The 26,529-nt window shown below is 38.1% G+C and overlaps 1 protein-coding gene across 1 annotated transcript; it reads right to left on the reverse strand.

The window, feature by feature from the left end:
- Nucleotides 1-2,468: 2,468 nt before the first annotated feature.
- On the reverse strand, nucleotides 2,469-26,424 carry RHOBTB1 (Rho related BTB domain containing 1; the record flags this gene model as incomplete). The annotated part of the gene is made up of 9 exons (XM_082309717.1): nucleotides 2,469-2,638; nucleotides 3,150-3,255; nucleotides 4,774-4,862; nucleotides 6,701-6,851; nucleotides 9,255-9,373; nucleotides 9,789-10,756; nucleotides 12,498-12,683; nucleotides 25,786-25,889; nucleotides 26,233-26,424. 9 exons carry the CDS (start codon nucleotides 26,422-26,424, stop codon nucleotides 2,469-2,471), a joined length of 2,085 nt encoding a protein of 694 aa, XP_082165843.1.
- Nucleotides 26,425-26,529: the final 105 nt, after the last annotated feature.

Below are 26,529 nucleotides of genomic sequence, written 5' to 3' on the forward strand. Positions count from 1 at the left end.
TCTCCATGTCTGTCATGACTAATTAGTTTCATGTCCCTTGGGTAATATCATGGTAATTAAATATCAGAAACCATGGGGAAAAGTGGCAAGAGATTTTTTTGCTATGCAGTTTAACAGTAAGTGACAAGCACCAGCCTTTCACTGTCATATACAAACACGGTAGGATTTGCTTGTGACATTCCCAACCATAAATCCTAATATGCCATGCAAGTATCAGTTCAGTAAAATTAAATGAATGATACCACAACTGAATGCTTACAAGCAGCACTAAAAAGGGCGACACCTAATGCAAAATTTAGGAAGCTTCTTCAAAGAGCTGGGAGACAATTTGTAACTAAACAATTTTATTGACTTCTTTTTGCAAAATAAAAAACACAAAATAACCACCAAGATTAAAGGCCATAGACAGCATTAACCAAATGAACCAGCCACTTGGTTATAATAGCTGATAACTAGCACAACAGGATATTATTGCATATACCTCAGGTTCATTTATATATCCATTACAGTTTGGCAAGATTACAATCATACAGTAGCTTTGGTCGTGTAAAACCTAGTAGCAATACTTACTTAAAATATGACTGTGTAACATTTTATGACAACAGGTATTTATCTCATCTTAGTCTTGACACGTCTTCTCTCATTCATTCTTCTCCTCCACAATATACATTATCACTGACCAAGAATTAAGGAGACATATTTGCAACCATCATTTATAGCCCTTCTTTATCACCATATGGTGATGAATCTTATAGGGGTAGGAATCTGTCACTTGCTTTCCTTATAAAAGTTTGTAGAGCAGCATCTCTTTCCATGCTGGGTGGCTTCTACCATCCTGTGGTAGCATCTGCCAAGAATTAGTCCATTCAGAACGCAAATATGTAGAGGTGTTTATGGCTTTCAGTCCAAAGCCTTTCCTGACCTACAGTACTGGGGTTTGACTGTACTGCCTTGCCTTTGAATACAGAAAAAACCACAAACAAACAGCTTTTCACATTGGTATGCTGAGCTGCCAGCACAAAACAATATTAATGAACCTAATACACAATACTACCTTGGTTACAGAATTGTGCCTGAGACACTGTACAGGATTGCATGTGTATGTTCTACAGTCTATGTATTTTAGTTTTGGTCTTTTAAAAAAATGCTCTCATCCTTATGTAATCTAGTGTAACACTGCAGCTTTAGAGTAATGGTTGATAAAAAGTCATAAACACACAGGCTATTTGAAAACGCTGGAGGCTTTTTTTTTTCTTGCACCACTTGCGCAGAATTCCTGCCTCCTGCCTTTCTGCCATCATTTTGCCCCCAGCTTTCTGGGAATATCTACTTCCAGGGGAAATACACGATCTACTTAAAAATAATCTAACATTTTGAGTTCTACCTGGGAAAAGCTATAAAACAATCTGGATCAAACTGAAGTGATCTTGTGTGTGAAGACCCTTCTTCACGTACAAAATGCTGTAACACTACATAACTCCTACTTGTTTTTGCAGCCCTTTCGTTTGCTTACACTGAAGCAAAAAGGAATTCGGCATGAAGAATGGCTGCACGGTTAAGATCCCACAGAACAAGGTAACTGCCATGCAGTAATTCAAATGCAAGCAGCGTAACTGCTTTTTGTATTCAGATCCACACTTGTATAAGGATATAAATTAATAAGCCCTTCTAAATGATTTTCGAAATACTCTCTTTGATCTAGACATATAAAACCTCTGAATACTTAGAATCACTAGATTTCACATGGCCCACATAGTCATAATTATTTGCACTTACATGGCAAATATTAGAAATACATTTGCCTGCAGTTGAACAGGTAATTACACTGCCTATTATTCAGCTGAGCAAAGATCAAGCACTCTATATCTTGCAGTTATTGGATCTTATTCTAACCCTTTACTTTAGAAAGGGGAAATAACCATCTAATTATATTACCAGTGCACAGTACTTAGTTTAAAAAAGACAACCTATACTAGGCAACTAGATTTTTTCCTAAGATGACTTTTTATGAGATACTCTAAAAGCGGTTTCTTATGACTGAATATTGTCTATTTCACTGTACTCGCATAGTAAAAATAGTTAAAATCTAATTACAAAGCTGCTACATGGTTATTTTGTGGTCTGTAAAATAAAATGGTATCCAGAATTTTATCTGAACAAAATACACCAGACAGTATAAAAATATTTCCCAATTGGAGATTGAAACATTAATGTTGGATTTTTTTTTTTTTTTTTTGTATAAAAAGAAATGTAGTAATGGTAGACATTTATCTGCTTACTAGCCAAAAATATACATATGACTTTGAGGAGCTGTTCCAGGCTCACTTTCAGTGAGCTTGTGCTTTTGACCCTAGCAATATTAAATGCACACGTGGAACAAAGTTTCCTGAAAACCTGAACTACATCTTATTTCTAACAATAAGACTAATTTCTGACACTGGTTATGGATTTCCACTTATTTGCTTTGTTCAGGCAACTACAGCAGAGGAATTCCAGAAGCACCACTTCCGCCTTGAATGATGTTTATTGAGTGCAACATCTTCCTTTTCTCTTTCTTTTTTAACTCGCTGGTAGTGATCTTCTTCCTTTAAATACCACACAGGTGGCCAGCGATGCCTCTCAAAATATTCTTGATTATCTGATGAAAAAAAACAATCAAAAAGCCCCCAAACAAGCCAATAAGATACACAAATCCCAGAAATGTCTGCAAAACGCTATGCCGCTAATCATTTATCCAGTCGCTATGTCAGCTGGCTTATCGGAGATTCCCCCAGTTTCCTCATATGCCTTACTTACAGGGTTAAAAGACTTTGAAAGCTGTTGCACTCAAGGGGCTTTAGTCCACCAAAGAGTGTAAAAAAGCAAGCCCTTTACAGAGTGTATTTTTCATTGTGGAGCCTGAAAATAGCTCTGCTCCTTTTAGCCTCACTGAAATAGGTATTGAACATAATGCTTGCCCAGGAATCAGGCTAATCATTATGACCTTGCTTTACAAATAAGAAGAATTTATGAATGCTACTCAAGATAGTGCAGAGGTTCAGTCTCATGGCTTAGCTATCTGAACTGATCTTTGTCTTCATGTTTAATCAGCTGGGTGGGGAGAAGGAAGGGGAAACCTCATGAAAATCGGGGAGGAAAGTTGCCCATACCTGAAGATTTAGCTTTGATTTCCTTCCGGAATTTGGAGCAAACGCTGTTGTAATTGGTGCAGATGTAGTGCAAGCACCAAGCTGCCAACTGGTTAGCATTGTGAAACTGTAAAGAAAAAAAAAGAGCTTATTCCATTTCCTGAGGTTATAATTCATTTTGCAGCCCCAATTAACAACTAAAGCTAGAATGTTCCCCAGCAGATCGTATCTGGCAGCACTCTCCCAAGCATACAGGGGAGCTTTTGAGGCTGAAGTGGCCTCTAGATGCCCTAGACCTTGTCGCACAATTCTGTTGGAACAACCATTGGCCCAAAAGGCTCATGAATAGGTGCTTAGCATGCACAGCATCTGGCAATTCAGTCCCACAGCATTCAGTCCCACACAGGATCTGAACCCAAAGCATGCTGGACCTGAATTTTCTGGTATGATTGTACAAATCAAATATCTCTATCAGTTACTGCAAAACCTGCTCTGAAGTAACTCCCTGGAAAACTATGCTCTTTGACAGAATTCAAGCATTACTGAAAGATCAATACAAAATCTTGTACAAGCTTCTCATGGTCGTAAGGAAGCACAGCTATAATGCAAGTCAGATTGTATAGCATGTGTATCTATTCTGGCGTTCTGACTGTCTACTATGATCTTCTCAGGTTATAAACACATCATATTGATGTAGGTACTGGGCATAGAGGATATCCTAACAGTAGTTAACCATATTACTTCTGTCTTCAACCGGGAGAAAAAAAAAGAAAAAACACCCTTCATAAAATTGAAATTAAGTGAAGCGAGCTGCCTTTTCTTGGAAGGGGTTCAGTCCTGGTTTTGCAATAGCATTATAGGTGTTGCAAGAGAGGCGCTTGAAAGCAGCTGCAGGAAATCTTTCACGGTGACCAGCTTGTGCTGTATTTCACTGCTACTTTAACCCCAGACTTCAAGCCAGGCTGCAGCCAGACTCATCATTAGCATGAAATCAAGAATAATAAAATTTAAAAAATATTTTAGCTTGTACTACTGTATCTGGGAGACTGCCGTATCACTCCTTTTAGAAAACAGAGGTGAGCAGTTTAACTGTGAGCTGGGAGCTCTTTCTTTTCATGGTTTCTGGGCCCCAAGAAACATTGAAACGTGTTTGAACATACAGTAGTAGGATTAGCACTCACTCTGAACTATCAGATCACTGGCTCTGAGCAGCCAGTCTAAGTGTCAAGTCTAAGAATACAAATAATGTTGCCTTTGCAATACAGGTCTAAATATATCTACAAGAACTGAATCGAAAAGAACCCAAGAACCAGTCACCAGTACAAAGCTGAACAGCTTCATTACATCGCATTTCATATTACTGAAGCATGGCCATGAGAATGTGGAGCCTGGAAGCTCCATAATCAAGAAAAACTAAAATATATATTTGAAAGACAATTCCTCCGAGATTACTTAAATAGATGTTTCACCTTTGAACTAATGGAAAAACCTTCTTTAAAATAGAAGATAAAACTAAATTTTATTGTCAGTTACTCTCAGAACAGCAGACTCAGAGCCACTCAGAAGCAATGCTCAGAACCAGTAAGGTGCTAAAAGCAAGTCCCGCAGTTGGCCAGAATATCTTTAAAAAACAGTGCACACTGACCTGTGCCCATTCCAAATAGGACAGTACTTCTCCATCTATTGCAATGCCGCTCATGGAGGCTTTTGTCAGCTCTTGTACTGCATGCTGTTCTGTTAGAGGAGAAAACCCATCACTTACATGGGAAATGGTCACGTTTCAAGGTCAGATCATCCACAAGTAACAAAGAACCAAGAAGGCATGTTCTCCCTCCTCCTCGTGTTAACTCTAGCATTATGCAAGTGGCACATTCACCCGCATATCCTGAACGACTTCAGATTTGGGTGAAGTCAAATTCTGGCCTTTAGAGTTGTGGCTGGAGATTCTGCATCACAGGTATAAACTGTCTTGTTCCAGTGGAGCACAGTCCACATGAGGATTTGCTCCTTTGCCTCAACCCAAACTATCTATTTCTGGTTTCACACACAATTCTTATCTCTCTCTTACAGAAAGCGAGCCTGCAATTAATAACCACTTACAGAAGGACAAAGTTCAGCAGCCACTAGTTCTTTTCTGGCAGAATGGATGGGTGCAATATTCAATATAAACTAGAAATATGCATCAGCTGTCTCTTTCGGGTAATACAAAAGCAATAGCCAAGTTTTTAGGCAACAGTGCACTTGCCATTGCATTGTGGATTTATTAATGAGTATACCTACAGCACTGATATAGAAAAGTTCACTTGAGGCCCTCTTAAGATTCTCAGATTAGTTGTTTCTAGGGATCCAGATGAAGGCTGACCAGCTCCCCCAAAAGTCACTTCAGTTCAAGAGTTTCCTTAACCCTTTCCTAGAACGATTTCCTAGAATCTTAGAGGTTTGAGTGCTTTTTGGGAAATGTTGTCAGCTGATTTAACTGTACTGGGTTCAGTTGTTGGCAACTGCCTTTGGACTCAAAATTATTTCATCAAGTATTAAATGGAATGAACTATTCTTAATACTATATGTATGTTTATGCTGCAACTACTTATAAACCCCCAACATTTCACTTAAAATGTATGTATAAAATCAGGCAATAAAGATTTATCGTCAGAACCAGCGAGACAAGGTACATATAGTCCTGATACACAACTGAAGGAGAGCTAGGATTTGGTATGTGATTAAATTTTCCTAAATGTTGCCCTGTAAATACGCGTAGCTTTGCTTCATCTGTCTCTGAGTTTTGGCCTTGGCCATGTCTTCAGAACAATGCCAAGTTACATATACAGAGAGAAACAAATAAAGAAAAAAAACCCCAAACCCTGGAGGTCTGTGGTGTGTATGGATTTAATTTTAAAACTAAGTAGTATCCTATCCTGTAATTTTTCTCTAAATATGTGATTGAAAATTCTTTCTTCCTGAAATGAGGGTTGAATGCCCATGTATATACCAAAGTATCCAATTCCCATCTAGGCAGTGAAAAGGGATCCAGACAGCATTTCTAAAAAACATGATCATCTAGGTCAGTTTTGAATTGGCTCAGTTACTCTCTTTGAGTAGAAATGTATAACGGAACACCTCCTTCATTACTTAATGGAAAGCCAGGGGGTCCAGGTAAATTAACAACAATAGAATGGATATTACAAACCACAGACAAGACAAGTAGATGTAGTGCTTAGGGACATGGTTTAGTAGTAGACTTGGCAGTGCTACGTTAACGGTTGGACTTGATGATCTCAAAGATCTTTCCCAACCTAAACAATTCTATGATTCTAAAAGAAGGTTTACTCTTTCTGTTTTTAAAGCACAGAATACTTCAATGTTCTGAGCTGGTTTAGCACAAAACTAAACGAGGCAAGAGAAAGGCAAACACATTTTTCTAAGTGAAAATATCAATTTGTATTACAATATCCCTTTCAGAAAAAAAAGTATTTTCCTTGACACTTGAGAAAATCCTGTGTATTTCAAAACCATTAAAATATGTTTCAGCCATTGCAGAAGACACTGCATTGGACAAGGCCACAAATTCTTACCTGCTAGTGCAACCAGGTGAGGAAGGCAAAACCTATTAGCCAATGCGATTAACTCAAGCGTGTCCAGTTCCCGACTTGAGGACAGTTGCTTGGTATACAAGTAATCTAATACCGCTTGCATAGAAGTCTTGTTTATGTTGGGAAGAACTACCTGGAAAAGATATTTAAGCAGAGACTCTCTAATAATTAACCAATTTTCATATAGAGGCCGCATTTCACTTCTGCCACTTTGCTGGACTGTCTCTTTTTCTCTTCAAGTCATTTCAGAAATGGAGTGAAAACATTTTTCAAAAAAGAAATTTCCCATTAAAGTTCAAGAAGCTGCCAACAGGTAAGCATACTGCTGGAGTCAGACCCTTTGCCAGTTTACATACAAGCAACTCTACCAAGTTATTGGAATCGGATCCACATCAAACAGCGAATCTGTTGAATGCTTTCTAGCCTGCGAATGGACAGCTTTGTGACATACATAAAGCCACTGAGCACTTCCCATGCCAAACCTCCCATGGTAGACTTCTTGAGGAATGAAATCTATCTGCTCCTGGCAAGAGATATTCTGAGGATTCTGAGAATAACAAACCAAAGGATAACAAAAACCCCACCCCTCTCAGTCTGTTTATAAACAACCAAATCATCCAAGTAAATGATGGTTGGGAAGGGACTCAGAACTGAAGAAATGAGGCAAAGAAAATATAAACAATTTCTGCCACACGTGTAATTAACTGTAACCACTGTGTAATGAAACTACTAAAACTAGGAGAAAAACCATCAAATTTCTCACCAGCACAACCCTAACTCCACTTCACCGCAGGGAAGCCTAAAAGAGGAAGGAGAATTGGAAAGCCTCACTGTAACCTATCACTGTAGCATCTCAATTACAGTTTGCATACATGACCAATCCTTCAAAGAACAGGGTAAAACTGATTCTTGCGGGGCTCAAGGTTGCGGCAGGTAAGTCTGCCTCCAATACCCAAGCTAGTCGATGCCATAATCAGCAGTTTGTAACATACATTTTCATAACTCAAAGAGATGCTGGCACTGAAGAATGCACTGTGGTATTCTGAAGAATTTGCAGTAAAAAAAACGGCAGAGCAGAAAAACAATAATAAAATTATGATGAAGAATTAAATGTACGTGCAACTTAAGCCAACTGCTGGGAAGCAGTCAGCCCATACTTCCTGCTAGAAGGGGGTTAATCGTTGTCATGTAGCTGGCTGTTAACCTTTGAGGGCTTGTGAATTTTACTTTCAGCTCTGCCTGGATGGGTGAGATTCAAACCCAGATCTGTTAGTGCTAAAGCATGAACGTCTTATGCATATCAGCCACTCTGGGAAGCAGCTCAGTTCTCCAAGTAAGAGGAGCCAGTTGTGAAACTCATTCATTATGAATATATTTTGTTAGTGCAGAGAACAGTAAATTCAGTGAATGAGTTTATAAAATATTGTGTCCCAAATACAGAAAAAGTAGTAAGTAAAAAGCAGATGCTTTTATTTTTTGTAAACCAGTCAAAGGAAACCATTCAATTCATACTTAACTATATTTTAAAACTTCCAAAAGCATTACTGAATGCTTTAAACTCTACAAAATGAAAGCTAAATATTTTAAATTGGAAAGATGAGCTAAGACTGTTATGTTAATCATTAAAAATAGGCTGGTAGAAAATAAATGTATATTGTTCATTGCCAAATGTTGCTTACTAGAATCAAACTATGTATTTTTAATGAACCACTTGTCAAGCATGCCTCTGGGAAAGGAATTATGTTTATAGCTGTATTAGAAGAAGCAAGAAAAATCTAAGTAGAACACAATCTGCCAGAATATTAAACACAAAAAAACCTGAACTCTTCATATAAACAAAACCCCTAAGTATGGAAAGGAACAAGAAAATCAAAACCTGGGTATGGATAAGACAGAAGAAAAAAAAATTTTAGCAGTGTGTTTAGAATTTGAAAAACAGACCATGAAGGCACCTGAAAATGTAAGGCTTCTGCTGCAAAATCTTAATTCAAAGCATTGAGATCTTTTATACTGTACTTTATACCTGCTTTACTCAAGAAGCCAAGGTGATGCACTAGAGAATCTGAGCTTAGTTTCTACTAAAGTACTGTGAAACCAGCCCCCTTTTCTAGTTTAACATTCCATGTTCTTTAAGCTTTTTTCCCCTTCAATTCCTTCCTCAATGCCCCTGCTCCAAGTATTCTTTGTAATGTTTCTGATTGTATAAATACATATTCACACAACTTTAAAACTTATTTCAAAGAAATTCACAAATCCATAATTAATTTTTTTCCCCAATATTTAATATTTTAAAGGATTTCAGGTTTAAACACATGCTCCAGCACTGGAGGAAGTCTCATGCCTTGCAGGAAATGTGTTATCCTCCTATGCATCCTAATTTAATGCCTTAAGAAGAAAAGCATCCCAGGTCTGCAAGGGAAGAATAAAGAATCATTCCAGGGATTATTGCAGCCCTTCAAATAGATATAAAATGACACTTCCATCACCCTAAATCCATCAGACATTATAAGCAAACTGGACCAAAATGGACAAATACCTCACTGTTTGAGCTTTCAATAAATGATCCTCCAAACATAGCAGACATCCATTCACAGCTACAGATCAGCAGTGGCTTGTGAGCACTTATGGTTCCATCATCCAATTTAAATGTCACATCTGCCATGGGAACAAAGAAACAGGCAGGCTGCAAGTCTGCGTTTACAGTGAAACAGTGTCTCAAGAAGGTATGTTTCACTTGCACATTGTTAACCAAGGACTTCTTTCACTTCCCACGACCCCCACCCCAAAGATAACTCTAGCATTTTATATAGATAAAAAAGAAGCCTCACTTAAAGGGGGAGATTGGATGTTCAGCACTAAGTCACTTATTTAAAAGCTTATGTGTAGATTTTGAGAAATTAAACTGCAGAATCCCAGGTTGAAACAGTTGGCCCTGAGTAACACTAATTTTGGGCTGATCCCTCCTCTCAGAACAATGTAAGCTGTCACAGTTTTTGAAGCCTGTGAAGCAACAGTAACATGAATGAGAAAAGAATTACTGCTTTTCCTGTTAAAGCATGTATTTACTTACCAGAAAATGTCCCTTTGGAAAGGCACTCTTTTATCCGATTAGCTTTTCTGACATGAAATGCTTTAGTAATCTCTTGATTCATGAAGGCTTCTTTATTCATAATATTCTCCACCATCATTCGCAAATCAAATACTTCCAAGATTTCAGCAATCTGAGCCAGTCTTGTGAGATCTTTTTCATTTTCATCCAGTTGCCCTGTGTATAAAAACTGCAAAACAGTTTTAAAAGGTCCAGCCTGCACAGATGAATCCATTTTTACCACAGTGACAGGACACGTCCTATTCGAGACAGGATTCACTTGCATTTCCTTATGCACACTAACAAACCCCTTACCCCAGGATGACAGAGATCTTGCTGCAGAATTTGTTTCACCAGGTTCGGGTTCTAGCATGTTTAAAGAGTCAGTACTTCCTGGTGGGGGAATTTTAACATCAGCAGAGTTCAAGGTTGTCTCATCACTGTCACCATTTGTCTCAAGGTGACTTGTCAGAACATCCTTATTTGTATTTTCTTTATTACAGTGTGTTTCATCCAAGTCTGGACTTTCCTCACATTCCATTAAGAAAAGGTCATAAAACTTTGAAGAGGAGGTAGCTAGGTAAATCTTGTGAGCAAAAATGTAGTCCTGTTCATGGAGAACAAACATAACATCTGCACACAGCGGGCTGTCCAATAAATATCCAGCTTCATTCATGCTCGGTATGGGACACTCGGGAATTTTGATAACTGGAGGAGGGGCTTTCGGAGGTAGGAATGGAGCCTGAAGCAAAGGTTTTTGGACCTTCTTTAAATGAGATTTCCAGAACTGCAGGTGTCTTCTGGAGATCAGGGCAGCTCTAATTGCATTGTCAAACACATCTTTAATCCCAAACTGGTCAAATACACTGGTTTCATAGTACGGTATCCCAAGTTCCTTGGCAACCTCTCTGCCTCTTTCTGGTGGCAAAATGTCTCCTCTTTTTATTGGCCTAGGGTTAAACAAAAAATTAAACCTTCTTACACACAACGATCATCACAAAGTTACTCCAGAAAGCATGGAATTTTACAAAATGTCTCAGCACCAATTCTGAGATAAATATCATTCAAATGAAACAAAATATAAAATTAAGCCCACAAAGCCCTTTGGAAGTCTACAACCATGACTCCAGAGAGTTTAGAATAGCACATACTTGTTATTTTGTTAAAGTTTGCTGGTGTCTCTGCAATGTTACCAAAAAATGTAGAAATCATTTGCACAAAATGGAGCAAGGCTTCTCTCTGTTAAAGGGAAATTTACAGTAAAAAAGTTGATAGGATGCTTGAGAACTTTTATTATTTAAAAAAACTCATAACATCCCTTTCTACTCAGATACTCTGTCAGTATCTTTCTTTGTACCCATCATTTAAACTCAAATGGAAATTCTCATGACATAAAGCACCGCAAATATAGCTAAATATGAAATGAGAAACATTTCCTAAGCTTATGCTTTTTAAAGAAAATCATAGTAGCCTATGAAAAAAGTGTAACTGAACACACGCTTCAAGAGCTAGGCCTGTTTTGGCTGCAGAAGCATTATGTGGGAACTCATGAATTTCCAGAGCAGCTCTAATACACGATGTAGGGTAAACAAACCAGAAAAAAGTCTGGGCTAGGATCCATTTTCCCAACAAAAAATCATCTCACCAGAAGACATGACCCAACAGCGCGTTCTCTGAGCATACGATATTGGGCAGACACAAGCTGGCACAGACTTAACATGCTCCAGACAACAGCTTGCCTTAGTTGCCAGCTAATAATCAGTTCAGGTGGCAGAAGTCTGTGCTAGACATGCAGAGTACTGATTCAAACTTTATTAATGGTGAAATCAGAAAGGAGGATTAGGGCCGAAGAAGAATTTTGAGTTTTGAAAAAACATTTGCTTTTAAAGAGTCAACCAAAAAGCCCACCCCACCAACACAATGAAGAAATGTTTAACAAAAAAAAACAAACCTATGAAAATCATATTGCCAAGTCAAGAATTTGAATGCAATGCAATGCAAAGTTTTCTAAGACCCCATGAAATATTAATTCAAGCCCTTTATGGTAATTTGTTACAATACAGTCTTTAATTACAAGATCACGGATACTATTTCCATGAATCTGGTCTCATTCAAATTCACATAAAAGGAGGAAATGAGAAGTGAGCAGGTAACTGTGGGACTGTTTTGCCCAATGTGAATGCTTGCCTTTTGAATCTGGGAAAAACAAAGCTTCTACAGAATGACCCCAAACTCGCTTTTAATCTCAAATCTTTAAAAAATTTCATTTGCAACCACTTTATTTTCTGCCGTGGTCTAGGATTACATCTACAAAAAAATAATAATAATTGAGAATTAAGAAAACTTAAGTAGAAAAACAGTACCTGACAGTAGTGACAGGGTAGGACACGATACACATGCTTAGAGAAAGACATATATGAAAACCTCCAGTAACCATTATTATCTCTATATTATTGTACTGTTCAGGCACCCAAACAAGTTTAGATGTCCAATGTGCAAAAATATTGTGGGAAACATACAATAACTGTGTGTGTTAAAGAACTAACTCAGCCAACAGAATGAAAAAGACGAAAGCACATATATTTTCATTTTACAAAAAAAGGAAACTAGGCTCTACCATTTCTCTTTTGAAAGTATTGTACCTGATTACTGAGGTGATTTTTTTAATTCTTATTTTTGTTTAAACTTTACCTTGCCAAAGGCCGTCTGGCTCTGTTAACAGCCTCAAGATCTGCATAGCGTAGATCTAGTTGGCAGCCAACCAGAATGACAGGTGTGCGAGGACAGAAGTGCTTGATTTCTTGATACCACATCGTTTTCACATGATTCAGGGAATTAGGATTAGCAATTGAAAAGCACAGAACAACTACATCAGACCTAGAAAGGCAACAAGAAAATATCCACTTAAAACTCAACATGGTTTCTGCTGCAGCTTCAGCTATTCTCATCACTCCAGCTTAAAGCTAGTCCATTCTGCATTTTGAAAAATACACTGACACCCAGATGTCAGAATACATGTTGTTTGTGCAGAGGTTTGATAGAAGCTACACATTTCACCACAAAAGCATGGGAGCACAAAGCCATATATCTAGGAAGCACTGCCCCTCTATGCCGAGAGATGATGCCTGCACGTGTGAACTGAGCACTAAGAAAAGAGGGAGGGCTTGCCGTTCTCTACTTTTACACTGCAGTTATTCACAGGCTGTCATTGCTCAAGAAATAATTCTGCTGACTGGACATCTAAATTGCAATTCAAAGATCATTGGTGCTTGGGAATTAGAAAGGAGTTACGCAAAACTTCAGAACAGCCACACAGGCAGACACAGATCACTTCTGAACTTGTCATGGAGAAATACCTTTACTGCACCATTTTAGATCCCGAGGTGGTCTCCTTTGCAATGTACTTTGCACAGCAATTCTGTAACATCTTTAATAAATAACCTGTTAGAAGGGCAAATTACTACAGAATGACCACTTCTACAATATAAGCAAAAATAAACATTACAATGAAAATAAGGTCAGTAAAGTGTAGAATAGGACAGTGGCTTAAATCAGAGTAAGCATGACAATATTTGCAGGCTTTTAAAGGTTTTAAGAAAACAAAGAGTACTTCACTAAATAAACTTGCTTTATAAATAATAAGTATGAGGATTAAGGTGACAGTTCATCTACTAAACCATCACCTAACTCTTGTCAGAGCTAGCACCCTAAGGCAGAGAAATGCTTGAATACTTGTCTCAGGGCATTCCTAACTTGGGGCAATTTCATTATTTATAAACTGGGATGGGATGTTACAGAACAGTTCTCAAGCTCTTGGGTCTCTCATGGGAAAAAAAGAAAAGAAGAACAAAAAGCTGAATTGAAACTCTTAAGAAAAACTGAGGGGAAGGGACGTTTTGAGGAGGCAACTTATTGCTACAAAACTGTCAGCAGGATAATCTCAGCAATACCATGTCTATCTCACTTCTGTTATTCTTTAATTTAGCACAAATGTGTTGTGTCTGCAGTTTGTGTAATGTATAGAGCAGCAGCAGTGAATCTTAACATTCACCTTTTAAATAATGAAATACCTCCTCAGTACTGCTGCTTTCTACATTTCACTGAGGGCACAGCTATATCCAGCAAGACTGTTTCTAAAGATAGCTGCATAAAATACAGGTACTGCTGTGAGCATAAATTTAATGCAAGAGAAATGCTCCTGCTCCAAGTTTGTATCTTATATAAACCGTGACACATCTGTCATATCTAGAAACATGGCCTTTTCAAACTGGAAAGTTATCTACTAAATAGCAAAGTGGTAAGCAGCTAATACACTGGTCTTCTACATAATTGAGGCAAACACCCTTTAAACTCCAATTTGCTCTGTTCAAGGTCATGTAAGAGTAAAACCTAGGCCCCAGCAGATACTTGCTTAGCTCCCAGAAAGGAGAAATCAATGTACAGCTAAGATAAAAAAAAAAAAAAAAAAAAAAAAAAAAAAAAAAAAAGTGTTACACATATTCTAATCTAGTCAATTGTTGTTTAATTCAAGATCATCAGGACTGGTGGAAAGGCAAGTGTTGTCTGGCTGGCTGGTCCTAACTATAACTAAGCATCTTAGAGAGACAGACTGTCTTGTGTCCTTCAGAAACTAATACCTAAGCCAAGTAACTGCAGTCACGAGTATCCAACGCTCCTGACTCTACAAACCACAAGACACACATTACGTCTCTCAGAAAACCAAAAGGAAACAGAGCTCCAGCAGGACTTCACGGGCAGGAGATGACAACAGCTCCACCGTGGTGCTGGTGCTGACCGATGCTGGGCTGGCCACAAATCTCGGCTCCTGCGAAGAGGCAGTGATGATCTGTTTCCTTGGACAGGACAGGCCCAGACTATCCAGCAGACTGGCCCCAGCACAGCCCTGCATATGTTACAGCCCTTGCCAAGGGAGTCTCACATTTTTGCCATAGAGAGCTGCACGTGGTTCTTGAGCAACTTGTCACCTCTGACCTTCCCTGGGCAACCACAAAACTGAGCTGGGGAAAGCCCGTTTGTTTACCCATAACTCACAACACACTTAGCGTTGCACTGACAGGACATTTCCATCTTACTGCCTTCTGAAGTGAAAAACAGAATAAAGAGGTAAAAAAATATGATTTGCATATTATTGATCCTGTGTTAAAACCTGGACTTCCCCATAAAATGAATATCCTGAGAGTTCTGTACTGAAGAGGGAGAAATAAATGGCCCTGTGCCATAAGCAGGACAGATGGGAAATCACTGGGTAGTGACAGAGTTCACACGCTGAACCAGCACCACAGCTGGGTCTGCTAGCTCACAAAATACATCCATCTTATCATAATAAATTAAGTTTTCATGCAAGTCATAAGCATGATTTGCACTATTAGTACGAGCTGGAAACTTTAATATATGAGGAAGATTAACTGTCTACATAGGACTGAACATTTGAGGAAAACTGTCCTTTGGAAACCTTAATTAAAATACCTACAATTCCTTTTAATGTCAAAGGTACATTTACAACTTGCTAACGCCTCAGTATAAAGTTTGGTTTGACATTTGTTCATAAAAGCCAGAACCTATCAGGTTAAAATAATGCATTAGTATTTCCCAAACATTAAAAATTTACCAATGCTATTTTAATATTCTCAGGGAACATAAAAGGATAGGATTAAAAAAAAAAATCTAATTTATTGCCATTTTTGTGCGGTTCGGTTACTTGGAGAATGAGAAAGGATGAATCAGGTTTACTTCTGCTTTCTTCTTTCTCTCTGCAGCAATATATTCACAAATACAAGTGGCTTTTTTCGAAAAAGAAATTTCATAACCGTTTCCCAGTAAAATTCAGGAATGATTTGAGAAACATTTCCATAGACTTGAATACCAAAAGGAGCTTTAGAACCTCTCTATCACATTCCTCCTAGAGCACCATCCAATTGAGATGGGCAATAGTTAAGGCACTGTGTGCATCCACCTTTGTTAAATACAACAAAAGCGTATGATTACACTTACTGCATATATTGATGTTTGATACTGAAGTACCACAAGAAACAAAGAAAAGTATTACAAATAACTCAGCAAAGAGAAACAGTAGCTTGGATATCCAACACATTGTCTTGTAGATTCAGTGGTACATGTTGGAAATGCATAACTCATTTATTCTTACATTCTGCTTTTCACAGGTTTATCAGAAGAAATTGTGAATCATCTGCTCATATTATTTGAAATATCTGAACATACTTGATTATCACCAAAACTCGTAACTTCTATGTGACTTGCTCCAGCGTGTGATCAACCACCAGCATCACCAATGTAAGAAAATAGGTTTCTTTCTACTCACTGGGGCTCCAAACAGGGGAGAGCACAAGGTAGATGTGTGGGACTTGGCAGGTGGAAAAGGGGAACAGATCTCAGCTGTAGGCAAATCAACCGCCACTCACACGTTTGTCACTTCCTGGCTGACCAGACTGCCGCATTGGAGTCTCACATGAAAGCATAAGAGCAGCGTAAGAGCACTTCAAATGCTCGTCTTGGAGTCACGGAAGAAATTCTTAAGGCAAAACATACACATCTGAAGTCAGCCCAGCTTGGTCTAAACATAGCTATGGACTTCCTATAGGAGGCTCCTGTGGGCAAAGAACGAACCTTACGGCCATTTCAAGAAGCGACCCATCTACCTAACATAGGTATTACCGCAATGCATTCAGCGAAATTTTCCCAAACTTGGATAAGAACTTTTGATGGAAGCAACTACCTCTTTTTCGACTTCAGAGAATGAAAAGAAACCCTCTAGACAACCAAATCTCTGGCAGGAATCAGCACATGGTGTGCTGCCATCCTGTGAGCTCCTACTGTGTGAGTTATGAACTGTATCAGGTGTACAGAGAGCAGTCCAAGTCACTGCCGAAAAGCAAGCAGTATAACACTGACAAAGACAAGACAACTTTAAATTATCAACCTCAGGCTTCAGCAGTAGTCAAGCTACAGGTAACCATCGTAACCATCTGGAAGTTACTCTGCAATCACTACAATAAGAAACTCGTGAGGTGGGGGAGAAAAAGCAGTATAATAGCTATGTAACAAGCCTTTCTGATGGAGCTGTTAGAAGCAGCAGAGAAGTTACTGTTTTCTAACTAGAGCTGTTTTGTGTAACAGAGCACTCCATTGGTTTGGGACTGAGATTTTGAAAGACTCATCTGCTTACGTGCTATGTGTGTTCCAGAGCTGGTGTAAGGAGCTGCACTGCAGATGTACCTACACACCACATTGCTGATCCATCTCTCAGTGAGAAACTGCTACATATTTTCCATCTTCACTCATACTCTTATTTTAGACAGAACTTCAAGGAAATAGTAATATTAAATGATATCTCATATATTCCATGGCAAATGTGTTTAAAAGTTTAATGTTTCATAGTCTGAATCTAGAGTTATAACTGTAGTGCTGGCTGCAGATACGCTAACATGGGTTTATGTCTCGTTAAAGGAACAGGCTGCCGTCTGAAATGTGCACACTGCATTACCTAGGAAGAAGTTATTCCCTCTAGTTTATAATTTACAAGTTACTGGGAAAAATTGCTGCATGCAAGAATTGCTGGTCATGTGTAAGGGGTACCATTTGCCATCCAGTCATGGAATAATACTGTTGGGTTTGGAAAGTGGAAGAAATAAAGCTGTGAGGAATACAGAATGTGAAGAGGAGATGTCTCTGATTTGGAAATCAGTGCAGGGAATGGGGAAGAGGAAAAGGAGGAAGACTGAACTGTATTGCCATTCTATCTTCTCAAGTTTCTAGAGGACAAGTCAAAAGCACATATTTTGTTTTAGAGAGCTTAAACGAGACCCAAGAGTTAAGTCTGACAGAATCAGTTTAAGGATAGACAAATTATATTTTGGTTTACAAGAAGTCTGTTGCATGTATTTAATCAAATCAAACTTTAAGAATAGCCTTGGGGGGGAGGGAAAAAAAAAAACCAACAGTGGATTCGCCTATTATAGCCTTTATTTCTCCCTATTTTTAGATATCAGCTTTCTCTGAGAAGTAAGGTTGAAGTAAGGGAGTCTATTAGAATTTTACAGAGCAAGCAATTTGGTAGAGGTTCATCCAAATTGTTAGACTCTCTTGGCTTTCCCAGAACAGCTAATCCTTAGACATTTATTTATCAATAAAAAGTCATTTTGCTTTTACTTCTTCTGTCCTCATTTTTTTTCTGTACACACTTCCCATAATTTTCCCAAGATTCCTCAGAAACCTGCATCACAGCTGAACTTATCCCACTTGAGACCAGAATTTGCCAAGAGCTATCTCTAGTGTCCACCTGCATAGTTCTTCAACCACCTAAAAGGAAAGATTGTGCAGGCCAGCAGATTGAGTGCAAACACCAGCTCCCAAGTTCCCAAACACAGTGGGTTTAGGCAGTAGAAGGCCATCTAAGAATTAAATTGAGAATCTCATTTATGGCTGAACAAAACCCTGCTACATCTCCATGTCAATCCAGACACATTTTGAAGAGAGAGATTCCCTCAGTTATACAACATTTTTCATGCATGCATCTCACCGAGCTGAAAAAAAATTGTGCAGATAAGCAAGGCTGATAATGTTTTAAGTGGACTCAGTTTTTAGTAAATGCAGTTGCAGCCATCACATGAAATGAGAAGAAATTCATTAAGTGACTGGTGAGCATAACAAAATGACCTGAAGACACAGGACTTATGTGCACACACTCAAAACAGATGAGAGGCTAGGAAAACTAAAATGCAGGGGGTGCCTGGCATGTGAAGAACTGAAGATATCCAGGTAAGGCAGGGCAAGACCATGCAGCACCCTGGATGTGAGCAGGAGAATCAATTAGTTCTATACTTTACCGACAGCAGTGAAGCTTCTTAAGTACTGGTGTAATGTGCGAAACTGTCAAAATGCCCTGAAATATATTCAGATTTTGTGGTGAGTAGCATGCATATCTATTTCTAAAATTTCTGTAACGTCATTTTTAGTAGGAAACAACAGTAATAAAAAGAAGATAAAGCTACCTTCAAGAAAATTGCATATTTCAAGACTGTGCTTCAAAAGTGGAAAGAGTTTTCCCATACGTTCCTTACAAAAAATACATCATTCTTAAATGTTAAGCATTTTAAAATCTCTTCTATTTCCTTTGAGGTACTCATGGGAAAACAGTGGTGCATTTACAGAGAATGACAAAAAATGTTTTGATGTCATAAAGAATGATTAAATTATCTCATTTTTCATTGCAGAAACATGTAAGAGATCCTCTTATTGTACAAATGCCTGACCAGCAATACTGCTAAAAAGAATGGCAAAGTCGTGTGGAACAATGTAACAAGAGGAAAACAATTTTATTTTTAATTTAAAGGACTGCTTACACAGTCTTGGAATTTGGTTCATTTTATTGCTGGCTAAAAGAAGTAAATTCACCCATAATTCGGGTTCAGCATTTACATATGAAAAATTCCATCTTAGTGCTAAATAGAACTTTGCAGTTTAAACAGCCTGCCTGCAAGCTACCCCAGCATGATTCTGGGCCAAATTTTGCCAGTAGACGCAGTAAAACTCTCTTTGGAATCAGGTATGTTTGCAGTATACACATCCACCATAACATACCACTACATGCCTTTTTCCCTTCCCTGGAGCAGAGATCTTGATTACTGCATTTCTAACTCAGAAACAAAAATTCTATAATAAACAGAATTCTAGAGATAGTTAATTGAGGCTGAAATACTGAACTATTCTGTGTATCACATACAAAGTCGGGATTTACAGAATTAAGACGCAAAGCCTGAACACCAAATCAATGGAGAAGGATGAAAGAAAATGATAGAGCAAGAGAAGGTACAGGGCTAGCTGGAACACACCTGATCTACCCGGGGCAAACACCGAAACTCACAATATCATACAAAGGGACTGACAAGAATATAGCTAAAAATGCTTTTGTAAGACATAGCAGCTGACTGCTGTCAGTCAGAAAATACAATAATGAGAAATAAATTAACAAAACAATGGAGAAACCAGAAACATAGGGAAAGGTGGGCTTTTCAAGCTTATTTTCTGTTATTGTAAGAAGGCAGCTTCCAGATGAGAACTACATGCTATTTCTCTACAGAGAACCAACTAACTTTCATCAAAGATACTGCAGAAAAATAAATGAAAGAAGAAATAAGCCTTTCTTTAATCCTGGCCCCATCCTCTAAAAAAACCCAGGAACCAATGATCAATTAGAAAGACATACTGAGTTTAAAAGAAGCAAGAAGCGATTTAGTTAAAAAAATTATTTCAAGGTAGGGGAGGGATGTAAGGATGGAAAAGGAAGAAAAAAATAGAAAAAAGAAGATCCAAAGCTAGGTCCCAAAATTCAGTAAAAGCGTGATTCCTTATAAGTACTGATGAAGAACACAGATAGGAAGCCAGGGACAAGACAAAGAAGGAGGTAAAAATCCAGAGAAGATGAAAGAATGATAGGGTTTGGTTTGCATCCAGTATGAGAATGACTTCTGAAGGCACAGAAGACATGAAAGCTGAACATTAACAGATACTAGATGAATCTCTTTCTGGAGAGAAAATATGGACTTTCATATTTTTTGCTTTCTTTGGGCTATCACCAAAACCAGCCTCCTCCTTTTTATTTTATTTTGAAAAACTGTCAAGAAATTTTAACTGGCAAGTTGGTGTCACAAAGTTATTGATAAGAACTCAGTTTAAAAGTTATATCTGATTGTGGAGAGTGGTTTCCATATTCTGACATATGTATGAGGAAATACAGACTGAAATCCTGAGTTCCCTGGAGTAGAAAACAGCTCAGGAAATCCACCTAGCACCTATTCTCAATGAAATAATTCACTAAGATCAAGATTTTGATGGAAAGTCACTTCCCAGGTTAGCATTTCCAAAAATTTTGATGTTGCAGTCTTTTAGGATAGAGCCCAAATGCTCTCTTTCCACCCAGCCACTTAGCGACTGACTTAGGAGAGCAAGGAAAAATGGAAAATCGTGTAATACCACAAATAACATTTGATACATACTTTTTCACTCCAGTCAAGGAAGGCTTAAAGCATTACAGGTGTCTCTCTATTATAGATAGATTACATGTACGTCAAGTTGAGCCTCAGACCCCCCAACAGTGATTTGGCACGTACCTTTTTAAAGGAAGGATTCCTAACAGCAATTCCATAGCAACCTCTTTCTACTCACGGTATGGAACCACAGTGGGATGCAGAGAAGAAAAGTAGTAGATCTGCATTAATTTCACTGCTTTAAGTATATGAAGCATATACTTTCCCATTGGCTGAGTGAAAAAGCCTCAAATGTTATTGTAGATAACAAAAGAAGAAAAAACTAGTGCATACACACACAATATCAGAATAAAACTACTTGAGAAAGCTACCTCTCTGTGAACCTCTCTGCTTATTCTAGTCTTTCTTGGGGTTGATCTCAGTCAAACTCAAAAGAGAAAAAAAATCATAAAAAAATTAAAAAAAAATGTGTTTTACAGTTCTTCAGGATTGCTTGATGAAGAATCTGAACAGCTTATAAACCACTATAAAGTAGATGGGGAGGCTCACAAATTTTGGTATTTGAAGATGATTTGAAGATACCGTATATCACTTTTTGTGGCAGCAAAACATAGCAAAAGGAAGCAGCCAAGTTGAGAGACATCTGAAAACAACTGGATTCCCCATCAGCTGACCCTTTGCTAACAAAGCAAAAGACTGTCTTGTGTCTGTTAAGTGCTACTACTGTGAAGATACATCTCTGATGATCCCCTCCAACCCACTCCAGTAAATGGCTCGTAAGGCACTAGGAAGGTGGAGAGTTATCGTAACATAAAAACAAGGATAGCAAGACTGCAGGGGAAAGTGTGGGCTTTCATTCAAAGCACTTTTGAAACCTTGGACCTTCTCTGAAGAAAGGAGAGGAGCTGCTGGCCCATTCTCAGCTTAGGCACCAGCAGTGAGTGACAGAGGGCACTGATCTAACTAAAGGCAAACCAAGTAACCCTGTGAAGATACCCACTTCACCCTAATCTCACTGAATTTGCTGAATGCAAATACCATTTTACATCAAAGCTACCTAGGTTTTGTTTTTATAGGAATATCATCATCACTGTCCTTTAAGAAAAAGAAACAAAAAGCAAAACAACCCTAAAGAGATTGGTGGAAGTCTTCAAATACAAGTGATAAAGCCCTGTTCTCACAGACCCTTCTCAGCAGTGTTCAGAAGGTATATTTTTATGGATTCAATTACATTGACGTAACTGGTTGAGGAAATTGTAATCACACAGAAAAAGACGAATGCATGTGTTCCTCTGTGTATGTACAATACCCACAAGGCTTATGAAATCTACTCACAACAGAGGAAATACTCTAAACATATTTTAAGAGGCTCTGTCAGCAATCTCACAGCAAGGCTCGTTCACATTTGTAAGTCACGAGGAAAAAGCTGTTTTCTGTCCATGCTGTATGAACAGATTTTGTTTGGTCTACAGCTCATATTTAAGCTGCAAGTAAATAAATCATCCTGGCTGAATTAGCTGACAAACCACATCCATGGTATTGAGAATAAATATTTGATTGGGACTGAATTAACTCTTTGCAGATTTGTGCTCATGTTTACACATACTAGAACTGCATGTATAAAAAACCCAGGATATGCAGGATATTAATCAAATTGTAGTCAAACATGTTTACCTGAAAAAAATAAAAAAGAAAAGGATGCAAAAGGAAAAAAAAAGTGCAAGCCAGTCTTTTTCCCCATTTTGTTTTTATAATTAGTTTGAACACAATGATATGTTGACACTCTCATTCAAAACCAGACTGGACAGGAGGATAGAGGATAGTGAATCCTGACAAGTCGAAATGTAAATTAAAATGTTTTCATGTCTTTACACATGCAATTTTGTGCCTCCCAGGGAAACTGGTACATAACAACTTGAGCTTTATATGAAGTTTCCACCTTATTTGCAGGCTTAGAGAATACAATAGCTCTGAGACTAGATTGTTATTAAACAAAGAGGTGAGTAGGGGCTGGAAATCAATACGCTAATCATAACAAAGACATTGTCATTTTACAACATTTTGGAGTGATTTTGCATCAAATGAAACCCTGTGGGACAATATTAACAAATGACTGTTTGGCATCACATGGTGCCTAAGCTGAACTGAACAGGATACTTACAAAACTAAAGCACACACTCTAGTTTAAGGAAAAAAAAAACATGTTATGCTATAAAACTGCAGCAAATATTTCCACAAGTCCCTCCAGCCACATCTCCCTCCCTCCCTTAAGCTGTCAGGAACTGTTTCCCAAAGCTCCCAGAGGACTGTGATTATTAAACTAAACACCACACAGTAGAATGCAAGCTTGATCTCACTCTCCATACTCCCATTTTAAAGGATGGCAGTAGAAACATTAACTATTCCATCCTCAGTGGCATTCCAATACGTTTCTCTCTTTCTGTCACACAAAAATAGTGGAAAACACATTCCTTTTGTCATTCTGCTTTCATGTTTCTATCTGTGAAAAATGAAGAGTTAAGAAAGCTTTATCTTTGCTGCAAGTCTTATTAACTGTTCACCCTGTCATCTATAGCATAATCTATTTATGTAACATTTTGTAAAACTGTACAGAACAACCTTTTCCAACAAGCAGCAGGTGAATTAATGACCTGCTGGTGCTTGTTACACCACGTTTAGGACAATTAGAGGTCTTGGCTGAGCGCTTGGCTACAATAAGCCTTCCCCTGCACAAAGGGCATATGCATAAAAAAATTTTGAAGGGAACCAAAGGATTATATTATTATATGATCCTTCACACAATCAGAAACATGGTGCACTTGTAGGTGCAGCCTTCAGCAGTTTGGCATAAAATACGCCTTTCACTGTACTGTGAGGTTTGACTCAGCTATGAGCAGACTGTAGTTCAATGTACAGAGGCGATTTAAAATCCATTCCTATAAATGTGAACATTCAATATCAGAAATCTCTTCTTAAAATGCTAAAATAGATAAAATACTAACCAGTTGGTTTTAAATGAAACATTAATACCTTTCAAAACAATGAAGTACCTAATCAGTGCTTACAATTAGGAAATTTTACAACTGAAATTCTATTTATAAAATAGCTTATTTAGAGTTTCCAGTTACTTTCTGCATTAACAGACTTGCAGAAAAACCACTAACAGAACAGGAGGTTTCCAGAACAGTCTTTTTAAGTTAATCAGGGTATAGCAAACCTGATTCTACCCAGGTTTAGTTCTGCTAACATCACAAACGAATCACTGTGTTCACATGCTTAATCCCACAAGATCTCAAGTTATTCATGTCCTCCTATGGCGTTTGCAGGATTAGAATCTAAGTATGCCTCCTCCCCTCTCCCATCCTGTCAGTAAACGTGGGATCAGAGTTCAGAACATGCCTGATTTTGTTCTCCTAATCTCTAGTAATCTTCTCAGTGACACAGTATCTGTTGCAGAATATCAGGAGGCCGTATCAGAGAAGAACAGTTAGTGGAAATGTTAAGTTACATTGGTATTTATCAAAGTAGGCTCCATATGCTGCCAAAAGGTAAAACAATATCTATTCACATACTCAAGTAGCACTAAATATTAAGGTCAATATTACCTTAAAGTCAGTAACTTCCCTCACTCACAAAGCTTATTTATAAATGGTACAGGCTGTGTAGCCCAGATGCGTTGCTACTTTAGCTCCTGACACAAAATTCAAGGTAATTCATGACTCTGTGAAAACACAACTAACACAGTGCTATATACAAAGGACGGTTTGTACAAACTGCCGTATGGAGTTTTACAGTGTGAAAATTTAACTGGTGGATTCAACCAACAGAACCCTCTCCAGCAGTTCGAAGGGCTAGAGAATACAAAAACGTGTCATCCTTCAAAGTCACTTGTTTCATCAGGTAGCACAGAGAGAAGGAAAACAGTAGGACAGTGCATTTTGACAACATGGAATCCAAAGCTGGGACAGACACTCTACGAAGGGCGTTCCCAGCTGGAAAAAAAATACATATCTGTCTATGGAAGTTTGATCATTTGCAGTGACTGAAGCAGATATGAAAAGGATACGAAAAAGTGCAAGAAGGTGAAAAAATGTGCAAGGATCGAGACCTTGCTCAAATGTCAGTTATGAAAATATCTGTCCAAAATCCATCTTCAGCTCAGTATTTGCCAAATACAGGTAATCTGTTCTTATTATATATATATTCAAATGCCTGTTACTCAGCTGTTCTGCTGCCTGTACTGCTACATGGTCAGATCTAATTACCATTAAACAAAACAGAAAGACTATGACTGGCTTCAGTCCTTGTTGAAACTATGCTCAAGTTATATTATAGATGCTGGAATAATCTAGATTACATTCATATTTATTTATTTATTTTAAAATTTCCAGGGCTAATTGATTTACCAGCAGACACTTGATATTTATAGAAGAAAAAACTTTCCTTTCCTCAATTAAGAAAATACAGAAGAGCCTCACCTTTCATGAAATTTGCTGTGCTCTCAAGAGGTTAGCTGCCCATTCAGTATCACAGGTTTTAATAAAATAAATATTTCATTGAGTAAGAGTGATGCTTCCCAACATCTCTCCTTGTTAGTTGCTTGTTAGGCAATTATATCATACACTGCTTATACAGGGAGGGAATGCTGATATTCAATTTTGTAAAACTACAATCTCATTTTGGGGAATGTTCTTTACAATTCAAAATAGGACAACAGTTGTTGACAGAGCTTAGCAGGCTGTTCAAGGAAATGTAGCATAGTAAAACTACGCTGCTTTTTAAATATTTATATCTTTTTAATCCTTGCAGCAGATAATCCTCTTTGCAGCAGGCAGGAATATGAATACCCTTGATTGTTTTTAAGTCCTTGCTTTTCAAAATTAAGATTTGCAATTTTTTTCTGCCCTATAATTTTACTACAAATATCACTTAAAATTTTGCTTGGATCAATTTACCTTCCGTAAGCAAAGCGCCTGTCTTTGTGGTGGTCCCCAAACGTATCCCACAGCCTGAGAGAAACACTCACTTCATCCACAACATCTCTTGAGCGTTCAAGGACCTAGAACAGAACACACATAGCATGCTCTTTCCCTCCATCAAACAAGTACAGTTCTAATTTGCCCCGTAAGAAGGTCCAAAACATACTAGACCAAGAGTCTGTCACATACAGTTTTCAGCAAATGCTGTATTTTATAAAACTGGCAGAATATGCATCTTCCTAAAAATAGGTTTGGTAAAAAAATTACTTTGGAATGAGAGACTCCGAGAGATGCGTATCAGACCATGGCTGCAGTAGAGACTTGCGAGCTCATTGCTGCAACCTGACAAAGAAAGGCTTGCCAATAAATAATAGTACAACCTCACAGCGTGTGCTCCATATTTTGTACACCTGCAGTCCTTACCTCTTGGCAGACACGGTACTGATCAATGGCCCAGACAGTTGGTACGTGAGTTGCCAGCAGCTGATACTGAGTCAAGGTTGTATTGCATGCTCTTGCACAAATTAGACGAGTCTTTCCCACTGCATTATCTCCAACCACCACACACTTGATAGTTTCAACGTTGGGTCTTTCGTAGTCCATGTCAGTGTCCATTTATCAAAAACTGTAACAAGACAGTTAAACTTGTTTTCTACTACTGTGCAAAACCAATGCTATTTAGAATCAGAGCCTTCTACTTCCACTTCTTGAGAGATACCT

This window comes from Platalea leucorodia (assembly GCF_965183815.1).
Source record: "Platalea leucorodia genome assembly, chromosome: 4".
Taxonomy (NCBI): Eukaryota; Metazoa; Chordata; class Aves; order Pelecaniformes; family Threskiornithidae; genus Platalea; species Platalea leucorodia.